Source organism: Ptychodera flava, chromosome 2, assembly GCF_041260155.1.
Source record: "Ptychodera flava strain L36383 chromosome 2, AS_Pfla_20210202, whole genome shotgun sequence".
NCBI lineage: Eukaryota > Metazoa > Hemichordata > Enteropneusta > Ptychoderidae > Ptychodera > Ptychodera flava.
This window is the reverse complement of record NC_091929.1, coordinates 10973590-10994799: the sequence shown is the minus strand read 5'-3', so window position 1 is coordinate 10994799 and position 21210 is coordinate 10973590. Positions and strand designations below refer to the sequence as shown.

The 21210-nt window shown below is 36.9% G+C and overlaps 2 protein-coding genes across 2 annotated transcripts; both read right to left on the bottom strand.

Annotated features, from left to right (window-relative positions):
• Nucleotides 1–1159: 1159 nt before the first annotated feature.
• LOC139114301 (26S proteasome non-ATPase regulatory subunit 13-like) lies at nucleotides 1160–12234 on the bottom strand. Its single transcript, XM_070675931.1, has 11 exons — nucleotides 12065–12234; nucleotides 8761–8839; nucleotides 7734–7824; nucleotides 7261–7304; nucleotides 6502–6588; nucleotides 5913–6084; nucleotides 5143–5222; nucleotides 4118–4243; nucleotides 3312–3455; nucleotides 2665–2781; nucleotides 1160–1586 (listed from the first exon to the last, which is right to left on the bottom strand). Exons 1-11 carry the CDS (start codon nucleotides 12160–12162, stop codon nucleotides 1491–1493), a joined length of 1134 nt encoding a protein of 377 aa, XP_070532032.1. The 5' UTR covers nucleotides 12163–12234; the 3' UTR covers nucleotides 1160–1490.
• A 322-nt stretch (nucleotides 12235–12556) lies between these two features.
• LOC139114298 (putative neutral sphingomyelinase) lies at nucleotides 12557–20968 on the bottom strand. Its single transcript, XM_070675918.1, has 7 exons — nucleotides 20825–20968; nucleotides 19957–20059; nucleotides 19327–19403; nucleotides 18493–18676; nucleotides 17330–17545; nucleotides 15374–15623; nucleotides 12557–14963 (listed from the first exon to the last, which is right to left on the bottom strand). Exons 1-7 carry the CDS (start codon nucleotides 20866–20868, stop codon nucleotides 14641–14643), a joined length of 1197 nt encoding a protein of 398 aa, XP_070532019.1. The 5' UTR covers nucleotides 20869–20968; the 3' UTR covers nucleotides 12557–14640.
• Between the last annotated feature and the right edge of the window lie 242 nt (nucleotides 20969–21210).

Here is a 21210-nt window from a genome sequence, read left to right as displayed (position 1 = left end):
CACTTCATGTAATGTTCAAGTTTAATTTCCTATCTTTTTATTCTTTGTGTTCTTTTAAACATTTCGTACAAATATTGGCTCAAATTCTCACACTCCTGTAATATATTTAATCGTAAGTCATGATGGCCAGTTCATGTCTAAACTGATTACTCTAGTATGTTCAATTGCTATGTGTATACAGTTATAAACGTACCAGCAGGGTCTTGTGGATCCGAATATTGATGATAGATGAACAGGGTCACTAAAACAGCTGGACCAAACAGCTGGAATTTGGACGTACACTTGACCTATCACACTTACAAGGCTCTCTGATTGCATTTCTCCAGGAAATTTTGCTTATTTTTCTCATAAGACATCCATCAGGGGAAGGTGGTCTGTTTTTTGTTATCGTGTAAACCTGAAGATTACTCGGCTCTCTCAAAGTAATATTGTGAATCAACACATTTCTGAAGGGTCCAGATGCTTCACAAAGCTATGGGAAGGCCCCCTAAGAAACAAATTGTTTTCATAATGGAGATTGGGCTGTGTTCTTTAGATGCAACCAAATATTTTCACAGATACTTCATCATTGGAACACTCTACCCTTGGGCATGAAAACCTCTCTCAATGTCAACACATTTAAAAATTATGTCTTTCTTCAATTATCACTCAGAGCACCACTGAACATTGTGCAACTTTGGATATCAGGTGCTATATAAATGTGTTGGACGGATGGATGGATTGTCCCTTTTGTACAAATTGGCATTTCCAATGAAATTTCTTACACTGTCAAATGCCTGTTAACTTCATGTGACAGCTGAGCAAGTGAATTTTATTGATGTTCTAAATTTTCACTGCTCAGCAATGTTCAGAAAGATGTTGGACAGTACATGATGACATCAAACAGCACTGAATACAGGGTCCCTACCCGAAGTCTTTTAAAATGCAAGGACTCTTTCAGACAAATGATGTACAGATGATATGCCGAACAAATGTCGTCTGACAATGTATCGTTAATGTCCATTTCTGAAAGTGATTTTGTCAGTACTGGTCACTTCAAATACTAGGTTTCCCTATTGGAGACAACAGGCAACCATGTATTGCATTTCATGTTCTTTACAGCATATGCTCACAACTGCAGCACGCACTGACATAAAATATTCATCAACGACGAACAGGATGCTGAAGAGCTTTGGACATTTATTCAATAGTTGAATATACAATTAGAATGGACTTGAATAAAAAAAATTGAGTACGGAAAAAAATATGATACGAGAAATAAAGGTATTTACCCTACAGACTTTCTATTTCAGAATATCAATGATTCCATCTTCTCTTGACCAGAACTTTTTGGATAAAGTGAAAATCTAGAAACATTTTGTAAGTCTCTGAAGATGTTCTGTGTCATCGTTGGTCACACAAGTTCTTGGTTCTTATATTCACAAAATATGAACATTGTGAAAAGCAACTCATCAAATTATATGAATTATTCATTGTCTTTTCATCAAGCCTTATGTGAGAATGTCTTGAGCTTTGTCCTCAACCATAACTTTCATGTTCTTCACTTCTGTACACCAGTGTTCTAATCTCTGCTGCATACTAGCAATCTGTGGATGGCGAAAATATCAACTTGATTAGTTTACACTGGACATACAAGAACACAAGTATTCTTTCAACAACTATCCTGGCAATAACCTTTTACTTTTTGGGTTTTGTAAAATACAATGGTCACAATGTTAGATGACAAATATAAAGGAATGTGTTTACATTAATGTTTAAGGTACAATATGCCTCAGGGACAGATAACAATACTTTATGGTCTACTGTTTACCTAGACACATTTTGAAATTTTTGGAGTAAATAAAGTATTTGCCACTTTGCTTTTGATGAAAGCTGAAAATCTCATTTTTTCCCATCAGAATGACATAGTATTCCTATGCAACCATTTGTATTTCAAATATCGGTAAAATTTAGGACATTTCTTTCTGTAGCACCAAAATTTGCAGGGCACGCAGGATGTAGAAAATAGCCGGCAGTCGGCAATAACAACCGTCTGTTTGCTAAAATTTCCAGCTGTAAAAATTAATGTTCAGTCAAAAATCAAGACATTTTGCACAAACTTTGTGCGCTCACACACCACTTACTCCCTATACTATACCACGTGTAACGAAAATTTTCTACATCCCTGGGTGTCATCAGATTGTAATTCTGGATTTTAACATAGGATGGCTTAAATTCCTAGAGGAAAGTTTGAGCAAAAATTTAAATCTTTCAGTTTCAAGATGCATGCTACCTCAATCCTAATCCTGCCAGACAGTAACACTTCCCCGTTTGCCCAGTCAGTAAATAGCAGCATTGAGCCAAATCTATATGAACTTTCATCTACTTGGAATGGTATATTGTACTTTGCAGCAGGTTTGGTCACCAAAAGTTATATTTACAGTAGCAATGTATTCATGCAGGCCTTCCAATATTCAGAACTTTGTTAAAATACAACATATGAGACCTATGTTGCCTCACTGGTTGTAACCAGCTTGACCTGATAGTGGACATATGAACTTGGCAGGATCAGGGTTAACATCATGGACAACAGGAAAAGTGGTTGTTCTGACAGTCTTGTCACATAAAGCATGAACGGGGCATGTTCATCCTTGCACTAAATACTGGATTTGTCACTGAGCTTACCTGTTGTAAATCTAAGACTCTTGGTTGCACCCATGTCATGTGAACTTTCTTATCGACTTCATCAATGGATCCTTTCACTAAACCAAGAGACAATGCCTTCATCACCAAGTGTTCAACCTGTTGGTATACGAAGAAACAAAGATACCTCATTTTGTCTGTTCAAAGTGGAGTATTTCGTAAATAGCGGACATAAACATGCACATGTGTACCATTTTTTATCTTTACAAAATGTACTGTACAACTCTATGCTTATCAAAATGACTGACATGTCAACCCTTTGAGTGCTGTAATTTTTCCCATAAAAATTGTAGTGCAACATTTTAACAATTTTTAGGAATTTTTCTGTAATTTTTTTTATTATTTAGTACAAAACGGACATCACATTTCATTGGCTACAGGTTTTCATCAAAATTTTGGCAAAATCTGAAAAAAATTTGACTGGAGTACATGTTATGTAGGTGACAAAAGTTGACTTTGGCGCTCAAAGGGTTAAGACGAATACTGGTGCACATTTATATTGCTGGTTTTGATAACAAGCAGTAGACTTCTGGACTCATACAACACTGGGCATCTGTATGTGTAAAACCAGGGCACTGTAAAGTTGGCAATTAAATTCAAAGAATGAAGAGAGATGACAGATGTCTGACCTCATTTATCGGCAGTCTTGCTTCTTTAGCAATAGCTTCAAAGGATAAATTTCTGTGATTGGCAGGTCTGGTAAACGTCATTTCCATCAGGCAGAGTAGGGAGATCTTCTGACGAAGACTGCCCTCGCTGGTCGCAAGGTCAGGCTGGCAAAAAAACCCAATAAAGATTACTGTATCAGAGAGACAATAAATGCTAAGTCACACACTTTAGATATTCTTGACAAAATATTCATAATTTATCTTGGTATAATGTGAGCTATATGAATGACTAAGTATTTTGAACATATTGAGATATCCATTAATAATAATACATGAAATTTCAAAAGCCCTGCATGAAATAACACATCGCGCTATTCATAATTCTCCGTATAATTTATTTACTAAAAATCTTCATAGCCATGTGTGTGTGTGGTCACAGTTCTGTTTACACTGTATTGCATTTGCAGGTTATTCTTTGCAAACATATGGAAAACAGACATTCCACTTCATTCAAGATAAAAGAATACCAACTTTGGGTCAACGCGGATGAGGAGCACAAGTCATTATTTGCTCTATACATTTTTACAATGACTCTTCAACAGACAAATTTACAGTATTGCAGATAAAGTATTCCACTAGAGTTCTGTTTTTCAAATCGACAATGGCACAATGATGTACACACAAACACACAATATTCAGGGTTCATACACTCAAAGTCAATCCATATTCAGAATTTTCCTAGGAATTTTGTCCTCAGTTTTGCAGTATTTGAGGGTGAACAAAGCCTTGTATCACAGCAGTGCTGGAATATTTCTCATTTCACATACCTGTTGCTTCCACTGAGATTTCAAAGATTCATATTTCTGTAAGTTACCACTGTTGAATGCATACAATAAATCGACTAACCACTGCTTTTCTGTGTCCTTGAGAGAATGCAATATAGGATGCGCTAACTGAAAATACAAAGTACACATATGCAAACAATAGATGAAGTTTAACACACCTTCTGATACACACACAGCATTGCAAACAACAATAAATGAATGTGACATGAATGTTTTCTACATCATCCATATATACTGAAGTCAATCTTACAATAGTGTTGTGATTTTGTTGACGTTTTTAACATATCTGTTGGTTATTTGAAATAAAAAGTAAAAGTTACACTAGGTAACAAGTTGTAACTTTTGATAAATTTTTAACTATTTTTTGTTTTGTATGTCAGTTGTGAGTTCTTGTTCTTCTCACCAAAGCATGTTGAAACACCTATTATCTAGCTTGTCAACATAGCCTCTATATGTGTAAAATGCACTGTTATTCAGATCTGAATTCTAGTCCTGAGCAGAATTCCCTTGTCAACAATGACAATGGTGTCTATACACTGTGCAGGAAGAGTTGACATGCATTTTGGAGTGGAATAAAAAACTGTTGTTGACATCAAAAAATAGGGAAAATAGAATTCATCAAAGGTTACAGCTAGGGTCTCTTTAACTCGATAGCATTGCCATCAGGGGATTTTCTTTGATTCAGGTGGTTGTGATTTCATTTTGTGTCACTGGGATCCTTTTATAACATTTTAATTTGTCAGGTTAACATTAAGATTATCATTATACTTGAAAAGAATGATGTTAAAATGAAATCGTGAGAAATCTGATTCTAATAGAAAACTACTTTAGATTATATACACCTGTTTAATTTGGGTTTAAATTACAATTTTTATCTGTAATGGAATCCTCTTTATCATCTACATGTAAGTCTAAATTTGGGACTTGCAGATTTGATAACTCAATTACTGGCAGAAAGCTTTCTAGCCTTCCTGACTTCACTGACAATAATTCACTGTAATACTTACCAGTTCACCAAAGTTATATACACCTTCACCGAGTAATGCAGCTAAGCCTAGGTTAAATGCTCTTTGTTTTTGTTCTTCAGCTGTGAGAAACAATCAAAGGCAAGTTTTCATTAGTAATTGTGAAAAAAAATTTACAAAATTAATCATTCATTGACAACTACTAACCTGTACTTTGTCCATTCCACTTTCTTTGGACTTGACAATGAAAGTGGCTTAGAGTTCAAAGGTTAAGTTGCCACTGGCAGTGAAATGACAAGATGTAATTTACATGTATTCATTCTAAGGATTTTACAACACTTAAATTCTGACCAACAAAATGGAAGAATTATTGTCAGGCAACAAAGATTTCCAGACCTTTTCATAGAAATGTTGCCATTGTCATTACGGTAGCATTTGTCTTCAATATCCCAATCTAAATAGATACTCTTTTATTTGGGAAGCAAAATAATACAACTGAAAGTTTTTGAGATTTAAAATTTAAAATGCAGCAAATCTTTGTGTTCTATGAAGAAAACATATTTTCAGATTTTTGTTTCCTTTCATGAAAATTACAAATAGTGAGCCAGGATTGCTTTAGTTTACAGCCTTATCATGCATAAGCTCACATCTATAAAATGTTTAAACTGTCAAAAACTGTATCAATTTGAAGGGCTTTCATTTTGCTGAAAATATTCAAACAGACACATTTTCCTAGAAGCCTAATAATTGGTCGAAATGTATGAGCAAATCACTTTCATTCCGCATTCTGAATCAAAAGTGTCAATACTCACATAAAATTTCTTCAATGTTGACACATCCGAGAAATCGGAGTGCATCACGATAATAATCGGCGTGTGATCCAATGACTTTGAAATAATCACTGCTTACGTCGTAGTATCTGCTGTGGACTTCAGTTACCCCATCTAGCTCCTCTAGCATCTCACCAGCTTGTTTTATTATCACCTGTGCAAACACATGTTGGAGACGCAATAGGAAGCAGTTCAAGCTATTATCATATACGCTAACTTCGTGATTTAGCCCCTTCCTTCTTTACCCCCTACTTTTCTGTGTAGAGGTCTGATTTTACAATAGGAAACAACGGGATTCGGTCAGACCATTGTGAAGACAGGGTTAAACTACAAAGGTGTAAAAGAAAGGTTATGGTATTTCAGATTTCAAGTATTGGTAAACTTTAGGTACTTGGTTTCTCTGGTCTGAAAGTTTGCATAGTAACCCCTAACTTTTATTCTCAATTTTGAAAAGGGAATGCTTCAAGTTTCCTCGAGGAAAGTTTGAGCAAAACTCAAACTTTCACTTTCAAGGCGCATATAAAATCTAAGACAGTCATTCAGAAAATTATGGTGCAATACTATCACATACCTTGCATTCATCTAAGCTTCCCTTTGTCAGTTGTATCCTAGCAACTGTTGTCATGCAGAGTATGGCAGCGACAGCATTACTTTTCACCTGTGGTGAGAATTGAAACCAGTCATTTAGAGCAACATGCATGCAAAATCTCTTTTATACTAAACTGGTCTATACCCTTATGACTGTTCCATCCCATCAACACTGACATTTAACAATCTCTCTGACTCAAACAAATTTTATATATTGCACACACTAGCAAAGGGTAGATTTACAGCAATTTCTAAATTGACTTCAATGGTTAAGAAATGTTACACATTCAACCCTTTGAGTGCCAAAGTCCACTTTTGTCCCCTTCATAAAGAAAAAAACAGTCAATTTTTCTCAGATTTTTGCCAAAATTTTGAGAAAAAACTGTAGCAAATGAAATGTGATGTCCATTTGGTCCAAAATTATTAAAAAGTTTAAGAAAAACTCATCAAAATTGGTAAAATTTTGCATTTAAATTTTGGCGGGAGAAAATTGCAGCGCTCAAAGGGTTAAAAATGTCTCCTTTGGGTACATAATTTATAAAGTACTGCTTGGGGTATTATTACTCACAAAATTAATTTCAATCCCTTCATCTAAACCTGACACCAGTGCAATATACACTGAGACAGAAACTGACATTTTCTCATAAAACTGACACACTGAAAACATCTCCAGAAGATTACCACTGCTACAACTTAAGACTGATTATCACATCGTAATTTCTAATTAAATATTGTTAATCACCTTTTCCTTTGTCTTTTCAAGGAATGCAATTGCTTCATCAGTATCTGTGAAAACACAATACATTCACATCAGTTACAAAAAATAATGAAATAATTTTGACAAATTGCATCACACATTGTAAATTACTTGTAAATTGTCAAAACCTTTGGGTAAGAAACCCTAAAAATTACTTGATAAAATAAGTCAATCAATTTTCCATCAGAAAACAAACTCATTTTGAGATCCTCTTTTCATACACCATCAACTCACAAAGTGAATTTTCAACATTTGCATTATCAAATAACTGAAATGATCTTTTCAAGAGCTGTTTCTGATGGAATTTCACAAAACTTAACCTGTTCACCCCCAATTCCCTGTAAACAGGTCCACAATCATCATTGATAACAATGGGTTTTGGGCAAAACCATAGTGGCAAAAGGGGTGAATTTCCTACTTAGTCTGTTGTCAATTTATACATAAGCAGTTTTACTCACCTTTAATTTGTTTGATTACATGAATGAGTATTTCTGTCAATGACAGTGGATTGATGCGATGTTCAAAATCTGACAAAAAATTCTCATACAGCTGAAAATAAGGGTTGAGAAAAAAATCATATCAATCAAAGATGCACTGTCTAAAAATTAAAAGATAGACAACTGAACTGTGAACAAACATATCAATTGACTAATAATGTTGCGTAAATGTCCGACAAACTTTCAATATTGAGAAATGGAGGTAAAATTTTTTCATTAGTTTCCGTCAAAGAGTCCAGTCCGAGTTGCCTGTGTAGCAAAAATTTGCTAAATGCCTATGGAATTACTTGCTGTCAATGATGACATATTTGGGTCAACAGCAGTAACAGGTTTAAAAAATATTGTCATGGTAAGTTACAGTCAGAATAGGTCAATGAATGATGATAGTAGCAGGGAAAAGCAATGGTTCTACTGTACAACTAAATACAACATGAATCTAGTGAAGGGTTGTCAGACGTTGAATCAGTAATAACAGCATTTTTGTTATGGTTGATACCTCCGTAAAATTCACCTCAGTTCCCTAGTCAAGTTACTGGAGGTCCTAATGATATTTCCCATTTGGGGAAACAAAAATGGTACATACACAAATGTGTGGGTATGCAGTATGTTATTGACAAACAGTTTAATAATGTATTATACTCATGAAAATACCAACTAATAAGGTTGATTTTTTTGTTGAAAAAGGTTTCTTTGGTAACTGTCTGATGGGGTAATTTGCATGATGGATTTAATAGATTGTCCTGACAGACAGTGTCTCTTGGACGTAAACAGTGACACACTGTACAGTGCTATTAGTTGGAATCAACGGGGTGTTGATAATGCCTTTGTTCGCCAGTTTGATTGCCAAATTAACCTTGTAGTAGCCCTTTAAATTTTTTTGTCTCAACTGGCAAAAGGGTTGTGGAAGTTCTGCAGACCTCATCAAAAACACCAAACAGCTGGAAACATGCAACATATTTGTAGTTCTTGGAAGCTGGAGATTGTTTACCTGTAAAAGTCCATCACCACGCTCAAAGCATGGATTCTTGACAAACTGGAGAAGATGAAGTGTCAGCTGATGCCACAATCTGAAATGAAATCATAATGAGGATTCACTTTTAAGATTTTGGCGACACAATTTTCCAACACTCTCACTGTAAAAGGATCAACACTTTAATCTGTTCAGGCAAAATTACATGTAAACATAACCATATTGTATCACGTGTAGTACAAAACGAGGCAGTTCAGCTGGTCTCCAATCTTCATGTGATATTTATTTTTACTCTATGTTCGGAGATGCACAAGTCTCGTTCTCCAGATGTACATTTGGACAGAGCAGGAAAAAAAAGCCTGCTATAGGCTGAGTTGATGAAAAGGAAGACTTAAGTTCAGCTGAAATTATGTTGGTTTAAAAGTAAAGACCACTTGAAGATTGAAGACCGGTTGAATTGCCTCGTTTATTATACTACACTTTACTACGGTGTTCCCGACTCTCATTACAAAAATATATGAATATTCAAGTGTCACCATTGACAACATTGGTTTGCGCCTAGCTGCAAAATTGTAGCTCTACGGTGAGGCGGTCGGTGATTTTTGGTTTTTGCGACTTCGCTCACCAGTAGCGCTACAATGCCGATGGCCCTGTAGAGGTGAAAATAAGCGCACCCCATTGGACACAAGGCGTGTTGACGTGATTACCATTTCCGGTAATGGAGGCTCCGAGAAACACCGATGCCCAACGCACGCCCAATGTGTATGGAACGCGATCGACATGTTTGAACAAATTCCAAACCCCATAAATGACAAGGTTTAATGTAGTATAGTGTTGAGTCTTCATTTGTGATAATCGGTACGACCAAATGCAGTAAACATGTAGCATTTCACATCAACACGCCTAGTCCAGCGGGGTGCGCTTATTTTCACCTCTACAGGGGTTTCATTAAGAGCCGGCAGCCGGCGAAATTGACCGGTTACTCTCACGATTTCGCCAGCTACTTTTTCGGAAATTTGAAATCTTTCATAGCTAAATATTGTTTACCTTCTGGAATGATACGCACAGGTTTCACAAGCTGTGTAATCAAACTTTTCAACGTTAACGGCTTTTATGTGAAACAAAATTTAGAAGACGAGCGACTACTATGATCGCCTTGTACTATGATGGAGCACGGTCTTGCGTATACTGCCGCAATAAAAATCGGAATTGCAACGGACGATTCTATTAGCTACCTGAATTTGCCGATTCCTATGTGGTGACTTTTATATACGCCAATGAAAACGGGCATACTACACCTGCCGGCCGTCGTTAGCTCGACTCAAAATAGTCGATGAACAAATGAAGACGGAAGCGATCGCAAGGCCAGGCTTCGCTGTACGATCCTTGGTTTTGAAATGGACCAAGAAACAAGAGAAGGATAATTACGTGGATTTAAACTGTTTTCGAAGGCAATGACCTGATTTTTTTCTCACGAAAAAACTTCCCGATCACAGTTCGAATTTTAATAAGCCGACGTGCGTTGCACAGCGGTGGTAGCCTAAATGTGAAGGTATAGAACCAGCTGGACGTATGATATGTACTGCTTTTGGTCTATCGAAGCCAATAAGAATGTCGCCCAGAGTGGTTAAAATACGATCAAACTTCTAAATTTACTTCAAAAATGGTCATCAGCTTAAATCAAATGTGAGTTTCTGAACGTACAAATTTTCATATCCTATATCAAGGTTCTTACTTTGCTTACCCATATAGTCAAATAACCTTGAGGGTCTTTGATTCTATTTGCAAAATATGGCAATGATTGTCATTTTTATCATTATTGTTATATAAATTATCCTTTTTACCTCCCCAGTGGTATAAAAGTTCTTCATCTGCAGATTTTCATACCAAACATCATGGTTCTTAATTTTAAGCATAACATTATACATTAATGAAAAGTTTCTCATTTACTGTGCTTAAAATGTGAGTGTTTCATCCAGGATGGCATCACAACGGGATGGGGGATTCCCCTTTACAAGAAAATTTCGGGGGCATTTCACTAGTTCATGTGTTCTACTTGTACCTCTAAGGTGTGACTGGCACCATTTCATTGGGGGGAGTGGTCCCCCTTGACAAATAAATTGGGGGTGCCAACATTTCAACAGAGGGGGAATCCCCTATCGCCATGTCTAGATGTAACACAGTATAATATCATCTACATATCAAATTTATATCATTAATAATAGTGAATTATTATAGTTTACCTCCTAAAAGCATAGAGGCTCTAAAGACTTCAGTTTTCTTTGTTCAAAATATCGTCAACATTACCACATTTTATCATTTTTAATTATGAATTATCATATTTAGGCCTAATCTCCCAGGAAAATGGCTTTATGATATGAACACAAATTGCCCTGGAACACTGCTGACAATTCTCCTGAAAATACTAGAAATTCAAGTGACTGCGAGCTGTAAAACGTGAATTTTAGCTCATTTTTCAGGGTTTCCGGCCTTCGGCCGGAAGGGGGAACACCCCCTCCCAGACCCTCCCCCAACGACGACCACTTTGTGGTCATGGCAGCTGCAAGCCGCCTACTTTTCCGTTCTTGCCCCTACTTCAAAACTTATGAAACCCTGCTCTACAGGCCATCGGCATTGTAGCGCTATGTGACGAAGTCGCAAAAACCAAAAATCACCGACCACCTCACCGTAGCGCTACAATTTTGCAGCTAGTTTGCGCCGAACTACGGTGTTGAAATGTTCAAATTTTAATAGTCCTTCTTTCACATGGACAGACATTGCAGGAGAATTTAATAACAATTTGGACATACGTGGCCAGTAGATTTCAATGAAAGCTTGAAATTTTGGTCCATAACATACCAAAAGAGTAAGCTTTGACAAGGTATGCGTACCAGTATGCTAGTGTTGTATTGTGGGGCTCCGACACAAATGATCGCCAAAATACAACACTCAATATAACACAAGTATCAACTCTAGAGATACCTCAAATATATATGTATCTCTAAACTGTATTATTAATACCGGTACATGACCGATGGGGTAACGTACTTTTCAATGGAAACTTATGTTTAGCTGCCAATGAACTAAACGAAACAGTAAACTACCATAACCACTTAAAACGTCTTCGCTTACCAGAGCGTAACTTTATTTTAGTGACTTTTCAGATTTATACTACTACAAGTCACAGTCCCTCTACTGACTGTGTGTGTACAAGTGATTGACTGGAGTCTGCAATTCTGGAGACAAGACTGGAGCTTTGTCAAGGCTGATAGCCGTGAATAAAGACCAGATTTCAACCACCAGATAACATCGACCTACTCACTTTTTGTTGTATAAGTCCTCTGTTTTAGCCCACTCTGCAGCGACTTCAGCACTAGCTTGGCTTTGCTGTTGGCTCAGATACCCGGCGACGTCTTTCATTTTGGCAACTCACGTTGTACACTAGATTTCCAAAATGGCGTTGCAATTCTCGTCCTATCTCGAAATAAACGAGAGCGCCAACAAGAACGAACCTCGAAGGGAAATACGCCCTCTCTTGACCATACTGAAGGAACATTTGTTTCTCTCGACAAAGAGAAAACAAGAGCTCAGAGAAGCAACAAAGCAAGACGACACGAGAGAGAGAGAGAGAGAGAGAGAGAGAGAGAGAGAGAGAGAGAGAGTCAAATGGAAGTCTTCTACATGGTACAAAAGACAACATTTCACAATGTGGAGAAATAGAAGAAATGCTACCTAAATAAGCACAATGATGCTCACATGCGAAGATTTCACACGGCAATCGAAAAAAGTAAATAAATAGACTCATTGAAATTCCTCACTTGGATAATAACATTTATTTATATGAATTTCAAAGATTTACACTTGAATTCCTCAGCCACATATTGCACAGAATTACAAAATACTGGAGTTTGGGAAATTATTAATTCCCATAAAAACGCATCAAAGTTGGAGCACAATTTTGAATATTCACCGTTATTGACACCCGTTCAATGCCAAATTAGGGCATCATTGAAATCAACGAATCAATGAATCAATCAATGACACATAATATAAACAAACACATGTTACCAAACATACAGCAGAATATTCTCATTTAATTGATTCAGTTCAACACTTAGAGAAGTCTATTTCTTTTGTTTCTTATGGTGCTGACTTACTTTTAGGCTCTGTCCAGAAAAAGATGCAAGCATCATTCACTGCAGGAATGAGTATACTTTAGTGCTCTATACGTTTAATTTTCAAAACAGCGTTGACAGGAAGGCTGGTTATTTTCAGCAAAATAGCTTCATACTCAAGCAATACTTGTTGAACCCTATCACTAACATGGCTTGGCCCAATCCCAAGGTCAGGAAGGGTGAGTGTGGTCCTGTACGCAGGGATTGGGGTTGAGCAGGTTAAAATGCAAGCTTAAATGAATTGAACATGTAATTAACACTGCAGAGTTCCAAATTCCAGTCAACTATGAAATGTGGCTTTTTAAAGGACTTTTTTACTTTACTCTGGCACACCCATCTGGTCAAAGGCTTTTGCATGAGAAATAAAAAATATTGTCAAGCTACTTTAAAAAGGACAAACAAAGAAATCTTACATGTTCAATGATTTCATCATTTGACACAAAATAAATGCTGTATCAAATGCACGCATAATCACATAGAATTCTCAGAATGAAACATATACAATTGCTCGCAATGTCACACATTGTTATCAATAGTGAAATTAATAATTTATATTAAACTATATTAAAATGCCTACATCTTATGAATTGAGCATTGCAAACCTATTTTGTTCAGCTTACTGGTATATTTAAGAAAAGCTGTTATTAAAGGCAATTCTTTCACACTTGTCTTGAAAACATAGAATGATAAATAATCTGATGACAGTATTGGAATTATATGCACACTTCACGAGTACAATAAAATAAGTCACTTTTGACACAGATGAAAATTAACAATATAAACTCAAAGCTGAAAACTCTGGTTCTCTGAGAAAGTTGAAAATTATCTGAATGAATGAATGAATGAATGAATGAAAAAGTTAAATTCAACAAAAGATTTCAGAGTTTGTAGCTATGATTTATCACATGAAAATAATTCAGTAAATTGCTGTTACTGCAGATACACTTTTTTCCTATATTAGGAAAAATCGACTCTGAACTGAAACTATACAATGGAAACATTAGCACTGACAACATAACTTTTGACGGGAGGAAATTTCTGATCCTGTCTTGTATAGTAGACATGAACAGGTTTTTGGTCAAAAGGAATAGAAAATCATTATTTTTTGAATCAAGAGTATAGTATAAAGAGTTGTCATGGTATCAACTTTGAATGTCTATTATCGTCGGGTAGAATGTACCTCTCGGACAGATATTTACACTCTTTGTTGATATGCTGTTTTGTAGATTCACTTTCAAGCTTGTGGACTAAATAAGATTTTCAGCATCTTGTCTTTGTCATCTATCATTTGCAAATTAAGCGATATAATGTGTCTCATTTATGCATATTTTACTTGTCCAAGTATAACCCCCTAGTTTGGCAACACAAAACTGCAGTTAAGTAGTTGGGGGGGGGGGCTTATATTCCAGCAACCCATGTTATCTGCCATACAAGATTAATTTATGTAAAATTACTTAATGCCCCAGAACTTTTCGATCGCTTTCAAAAATCAACTTACATCCAAAGAAATTGTACAAGGCAAGAAATATACTTACAAGATTCATATTCTCACAATCTCATGAACTGGCATGCCACAATCACATTAGTACTGATAGACAACGATAGCCAAAAGTCCGCAAAACTCACCAACAACTTCCCAGCTTAACTAACACAGTTATCTATATTGTTATGGAGAAGCTTATAGAGGTGGGTTATAGTCACACAAGTACGGTAATTAAAGGTATCAAGATTTTCTTTCACGTTTCAAACTATTAAGTTTCAATGTCATGTTATTAATACACTCTGTATATGCCTTCCTCTCCATCCTTATTCCCACTGTTGCCATGACAAACATGTATGATACCCCCAGCGTTGCTAATACCAAAGCAACCAGCTTAATCTTATCAAAATGTGGTATAAACCAGAGCAGGCACAATGACAGGGATATTATCAAACCTATCCTTGTCCATAATTGGACGGTTTTCAAATTATCGTGTCCAGTTTTGATGTCACCAATCACATCTTCTAAAACTTGGATACATTCGCTGCTTGACTTTTCATCAAATTCTGCAAAATTAAAAAGACTCTCATTACTTATCCTAGGAATTTATCTGTCTGCAAAATTATATCTTGTGTAAATAAAAATGATTATTATCTATAAAGTATCATATACGTACTTTTAAAACTGTTATTTATTGCCCATATGAGAGAGAATTTCAGTCAATTTCCTGGCTTGGACACAGATTTACAGTAAGATTCATATTAATATATGTAAAAAGTACTCTTTCACGACCAATTTTATGAGGCAACTGGAAAAATCATGCATCAAGCACAGACAATGATTACAAGTTCTATCAATAAGCAGAGAAAACAAGACAAATCTGTTGGAATTTCCATTGGTAGTGAGCAATGCTATACTTAGTAACAAACCTAATCTTATGATCAACGTGATGAAAAACCTGAGAGACTATTCTTACCTGGTAATGGCTTCTTTTCCTTTTTATGAATTTTTAATTTGGCATCCACGGCTTCGTGATCAGAAAAATTGTAGTCTTTACCTGGTACCCTGCCCATTGTAACACTGCTTTCCAGACATTCAATGTCGCATTCATCGTTAACTTGGTACATGACGTAGTCAATTCGTTTGCCTTTTGGGAAACGTATTGAAGCAGATGGCTTGGTAAAAGAATTGGAAGGAACGTCACTGGTGCTGCCATCACATGCATCCTGAAAGTCAAAGGTCAAGGGTCAAATGTGAATAAATATTGCCCTCTACAAATCAGTGCCATTTCAAACTGTACAATTGACATTGATTGCATATTGAAGTGGCAATGTCATTTTGTGGTATATTTTAAACATTATATTTTACTTTGCACTTCAGCCAGGAACTTGCAAAATAAACAAAATATATTTTTGGAAAAGCTGGTCTCCAAATATCCAAATACATTTTAAGTTCCCAAGATTTTATGTTTAGTTGTGACACTGTCATAATCTGAACTTGAGTATATGGGTATTTTCTGACTGCAGTGGGCCTTGTCTACTCCTTAGAATAGTATAAATCAGTGCGACAACCTTAATAATATAGCCTACTTAAAATGAGACACAGTTGTGAGGAGCTTGACTTGGAGATTTTCTCCTTCAAAACATTGTGTTTTCCTCAACTTTGTACTATCTGCCCATAATGTCTGGGTTAAATATTGACTGTGGGTATCAGTATGGGATGTATTTTAAAGAAACGTTACAAGAAAGACGATACCACTTTCAACATTGGATATTAAGTAGGAGGATAAACAAAAATATTACAAAAAGTTGATTTGGTTCAGTAGCACATTCACAGTCTCCCATTCACTGAAACGGAAGACCAACAACTTGAACTTGTGATAATTTACATGATATGCTTTTCCAGCTGCAAGCTCTGTGAGTTATCAATGAAAAACACTCTATGAGTTTAATCACTTGTTTTCAAATGAAAATATCCCTATTAGATCCAACATCCTTTTAGATGCAAATAGCTCCACAGTATACAATGATGGAGAGTAATCTAGCCATTTTTTGTGAGCCTGTCACCAATGATGTATAACATTATCTGAAATCGCGACAATGCTGTCGTCTGCCTCCATACTCTGACCCGCTTACTTTACTTCCGGTCAGTATGTTACTCATCGTGCTATTGGATGATATCTTGCCCGTGGAACGAAAAAGCTGTTTATCATCCAATCAATCATAGCTTGTGTAATATTTTTTAGATTTCTGATTTCTGAAAAATCCATCCCACATTGGAGTGTGGGATCGATTTTTCCCACACCGTCGATCCCACACTCCCAGTGGCCAGGAATGTGAGAATATAGTCCTCTGTTATTGTTACCAAGTACTTTGTACTACACTACCAAAGTGTTCATTTTCTCCTACAGAGCTTTGACGACTACAAAGCTATCTATTTCAATGGCGTTGATTGACAATACCCTGGCATGTGTGGAGTTACAATACTGTCCCACATTCAAGGCAGTTGATACAATCTAACTTTTCAGTTCGATGTTAGATTTGTTTTTCTGATGTAAGATTCTTTAAAATTTCATGGTAGATAATGCAAATATTTTGGACCATAAATCAGATAAGTTTAAGATAAGAGTTACCGAACTAGCTACTAGTATGTAAGAACAATCAGGTATATGCTGAAGTGCAACGGTGGACTCTATCAACTGCTTTGAATCTGGGATATTTTACAATCACGCGTACACAATGGTGCCAGTCAATGAAATTGAGAAAGACAGCTAGATAGCTGTCAAAAGCCCTGAAAAAATACTTGGTCTTGCAGTACAAAGCACTCAATGAAAGGAGCTAAAAACGATTGGCCATGAAGGTTGTCAAAATTGTATCCACAGAAACTCGTAACGCATTTTCACTGCTGACAACATGAGAGAATGACTACCAACCTGTATACAGGTCTGTGTGGTCCACGAATCTTTCATTTCAAGTAATTTTGTGATCAATTTGTAACCAATCTCTTCTGGTTCTGTATTGAAGTCTCCAGCTATAACATTCACATGGCTTGTCTGTCCGGTGTGTTCAATGAACTGACACATTTCAAAGGCTTGTACCAACCGATGGCCATGGTAAGGTTTGTCGGTATGGTTATACTCTGCATGGAACTGGGTGACAAAATGCAAATATTATGATGAAATCAAGGGACTGGTACTGTAATGTTCAGCACCTCTAGGCCATGGTAATTGGAGTTCAATGCTGTCAACAGACTGCAAGATTTGTCACATTGAGGGTGTTGTCCATGGCCATTATAGTGCATTGTTTCTTTTTTTGTGTAACATTGTGTTTACAGATGTTTGAGTTCATTAATTTATGAGCAAGATCAAAGCATTGATTATAAATTGGTGTGGAGGAATACATGCCCAACGTTTTGACAATGATTTCATAATTTGCAAACCAGAGACAGACAAAAAACAGTGAAAGGTGTTTTCACAGCTTACACTATTGGACCCCCAATCTCCTGTAAACAGGTCGAAAATCACCATGGATAACAATGGGTTCGGACCAAACAATGGGGAGAAGGGGGAGGGGGTTAAGCGCAGCCAAAAATGATTTGAACAGCTTTCACTAACTTCACAATAGCACATTTATATGATAAGTCATATTGACAAAGAAAATGACTGGCATTACAATGAAAATAATCTCTGTAATAGAAAGAAGTGGCAAAGCTTTACATTGTAATTTTCCTTGCTGTATTCAATCTGGAAAATTACCACATCTATTCACTGGATAGCAGTGGTAACTTTTGATGATTTTTTCACTAATTGTGTTCTCAATGTAAATTACAGTTCCTTACCCTATACATATTATTCAACTTCTCAACTCGGCCTGTACATGTGTAAACTGCAGTTATTGCTGGCGAGTGAATTCTGGTCCGGATTAGAATTCAAATGTAAACAATAACAGTGCATTTTACTTGTATAGACGCACTAATAACAGACCAATAACAATACTGTAATATTGTTATCATTTTGAAGGCATTTTGTCTACAGGACTTAACTGCATCACATTACAGAAAGGAAAGTAACATTTTAGAATCTTGAATCAGACTTACATGAGTCACGTAAACATTGATGGTGAGTCCATGATGCAGTATCTGACAGAGTCCCACCATTTTGCCACCAAACCAGTCACCGTGAAAGATCCGATGTGGATACCCATTCACGGAGTAATGATGATAAAATGCGCCGACGATGGGAGATTTCGAAAAAACACACAGACCACTGCCTATAACACCACTGTCAAACAAAGATACAAAATACTTTCGTATGAAAGAAATATGTATTAAATTCACAATATTTAGTTATACAGTCTTTCATTACTTTTATTGACTCTATCATCCAGTGGGCGAAAGACCATTTATTGGATGGGATACCCATCACCCACTCTACCCATACAATGGGTAACAGCCCATTTATGGCATGAGGTACCCATCACCAACTATAGCTATACAATGGGTGATAGCCCATTTACAGAATAAGGTACCCATCACCCACTATACCATCCAATAGGTAGCACTAGCAGCCCATTTATAGGGTAAGATACCCATCACCAACTACTCAATAAAACAATGAGGAGTAAAGTGCCTTGCTCATGGGCTAGACAATATCTTGTGTCCTATCCTCTGATAGTTAATTCACTGCTCTGGCCATTGCTGGGTCTCAAACTCCCAATCCTGCCATCAAGGAATTTGTACCTACCCACAGGGGCATGATGCCTCCTCTCCTGCTTCAATGTTGCAGTATTAGTGAATCTAATTACACATGTTTGTACAACAAAATTTTAAATGACTTACTTTTCTGTATATTGCTCATCGCAGCCAGAGTCTGCAGTTCTTTAAGAGGTCAAAGGTCATGAATATCAAAATTTACAAGATTTGTAAAGTTACCTGTGAAAATAATGGCTGTACGGGTACTTTCCCATGCAAGCTGTTCTCAGTCTTTCAAAGTCAGAAACACTCCAGATCTGGAAATAATAACGAATATTATACCTCTATGAAACTACTACAATAGAAATATGGATAATTCTGGAGTGCGATTACTGAATCACGGTTGTTGCAATGTGGTAGAGGTCTCATCGCACTGATGGAATCCCGTATAATGAACAAATGAAATTCAATTGTTCATCACACTGGGTTCCACTGTTCAGTGTTCTCCACAGCTCCACTTGGAAAAATAGAGGGGCAGTCAATTTACATAACAATACATAATATGCATATTTGTTTGTTGTGAAAATGTATTCTCTTGTACAGTTATTACCATAGGAATAGATTGCTCCAAGAGCAGAGGTGTAGCCCACCCCTAAAAATCCCTTATTGGAAAACTCTGTAAATTTCAGATTCTTTTCATTACACACCCTACAAACAATATACATGTATCTGGGTTATTTGAAATCAGTTGCAGAAATTCTGGAAATTTCATGGCACAATTTCACCAACAATTGTGGTGTATCACATATATTTTTCGGGACTCATAATTCTTTGAATACAGGGAATTGGAGAGAATAGATTTATATTTACCTCTTGTAAGCACACAACATCACAAGCTCCTTTGGCTAATTCTTCAGCAATATCCAACATCCTCTCCTTCCGTAGCTTACTCAGATTTAAATATGGTATGCCCCTATAAATACATAAACTCGTAAAAGTCAAAACCAGCCCTTAAAAGGCAGGAATCTCGTCTGTAACCACCACAGCTATGGACCCACAGCTAGATATGTTACAATCTTTGCACTTTGTTTGACGAAGCAAATACCCAAACTAGAAAATGAAGAACACTATAACGTCTGACTTTTGCCTCAGGATTGGGGATCTTGCTATTACTGCCATGATATCAACAATCACAACGTGTGAATTCCAGGATAGTGATAATCAACGCCTCGACTCAAATGATGGAGGTAGAAAGACTTTCTACCTCCATGGTCACATGAAGTCGACTCCAATGAGACAATGGTCAAATGGGCTCTGCCTAGCTGCAAAATTGTAGCTCTAGGGTGAGGCGGTCGGTGAGTTTTGGTTTTTGCGACCTCGCTCTACTGGTGAGCGAGGTCGCAAAAACCAAAACTCACCTACCGCCTCACCCTAGAGGTACAGTTTTTGCAGCTAGGGCTCTGCCATGAGAGCGAGGACAAGGCATTTCAATCAAAACAACTCAAACTACATTGTCGTATCAACGTCTCGTTTATGAATTTTACATTGAATCACAGTTCCTCCACCGGACTGTGATTGAATGAACCGGTGGTGTGAACTGTGTGCCTCCTCACGTCCCTGAACTCAAACGTATTGGTAAAGTCCGATCATGCACATCGCGCTGTGATTCACTCACTGGACACGGTGAAAAGCACTGGATTTATCCGTTTTCTAGCTTTTCCCCGATGGTCGGACTTACCAGCAATTCAGATTAAGTATCCGAAAGTCAGTACCGCCATCCATTGTGAAAAGCTTTCAGTTTCGCTCTCTCAAGCACTCCTTGTTGGATCGGCTGCTCAGGCTCGGGTACCGGGTACTGTTCGATGAACTAGGTCATGTGACTGAGTCAGGTGGACGAGGTTGACCTTTGACCGCAAGGGTGGAGTTAATTGAATCGCCGATATTTACAGTATACGCGCACATGGAGATTGTTTCCAAAACCGGATAACGCTGTATCTTTGTTCAGAATTCACCAAGCATTAACACACATGTAACGTGTTCGTGAATTTTGTATTTGACAGCAAACTGCTGCTAAGTAATTGGTAGACCCACTCCCGTCCCTTTCAGTGCTACGGATAGTGCAAT

Coding starts and splice junctions, on each gene's coding strand:
- LOC139114301 (XM_070675931.1), bottom strand. CDS start 12,162: ATGAAAGACGTCGCCGGGTATCTGAGCCAACAGCAAAGCCAAGCTAGT. Junction 5,223..5,912: donor CAACATTGAAGAAATTTTAT/GTGAGTATTGAC, acceptor TGTTTCTCACAG/CTGAAGAACAAAAACAAAGA. Junction 1,587..2,664: donor GAGTCTTAGATTTACAACAG/GTAAGCTCAGTG, acceptor CGCCATCCACAG/ATTGCTAGTATGCAGCAGAG.
- LOC139114298 (XM_070675918.1), bottom strand. CDS start 20,868: ATGGATGGCGGTACTGACTTTCGGATACTTAATCTGAATTGCTG. Junction 19,404..19,956: donor ATGTTGTGTGCTTACAAGAG/GTAAATATAAAT, acceptor TATTATTTCCAG/ATCTGGAGTGTTTCTGACTT. Junction 15,624..17,329: donor CCACACAGACCTGTATACAG/GTTGGTAGTCAT, acceptor TTTGACTTTCAG/GATGCATGTGATGGCAGCAC.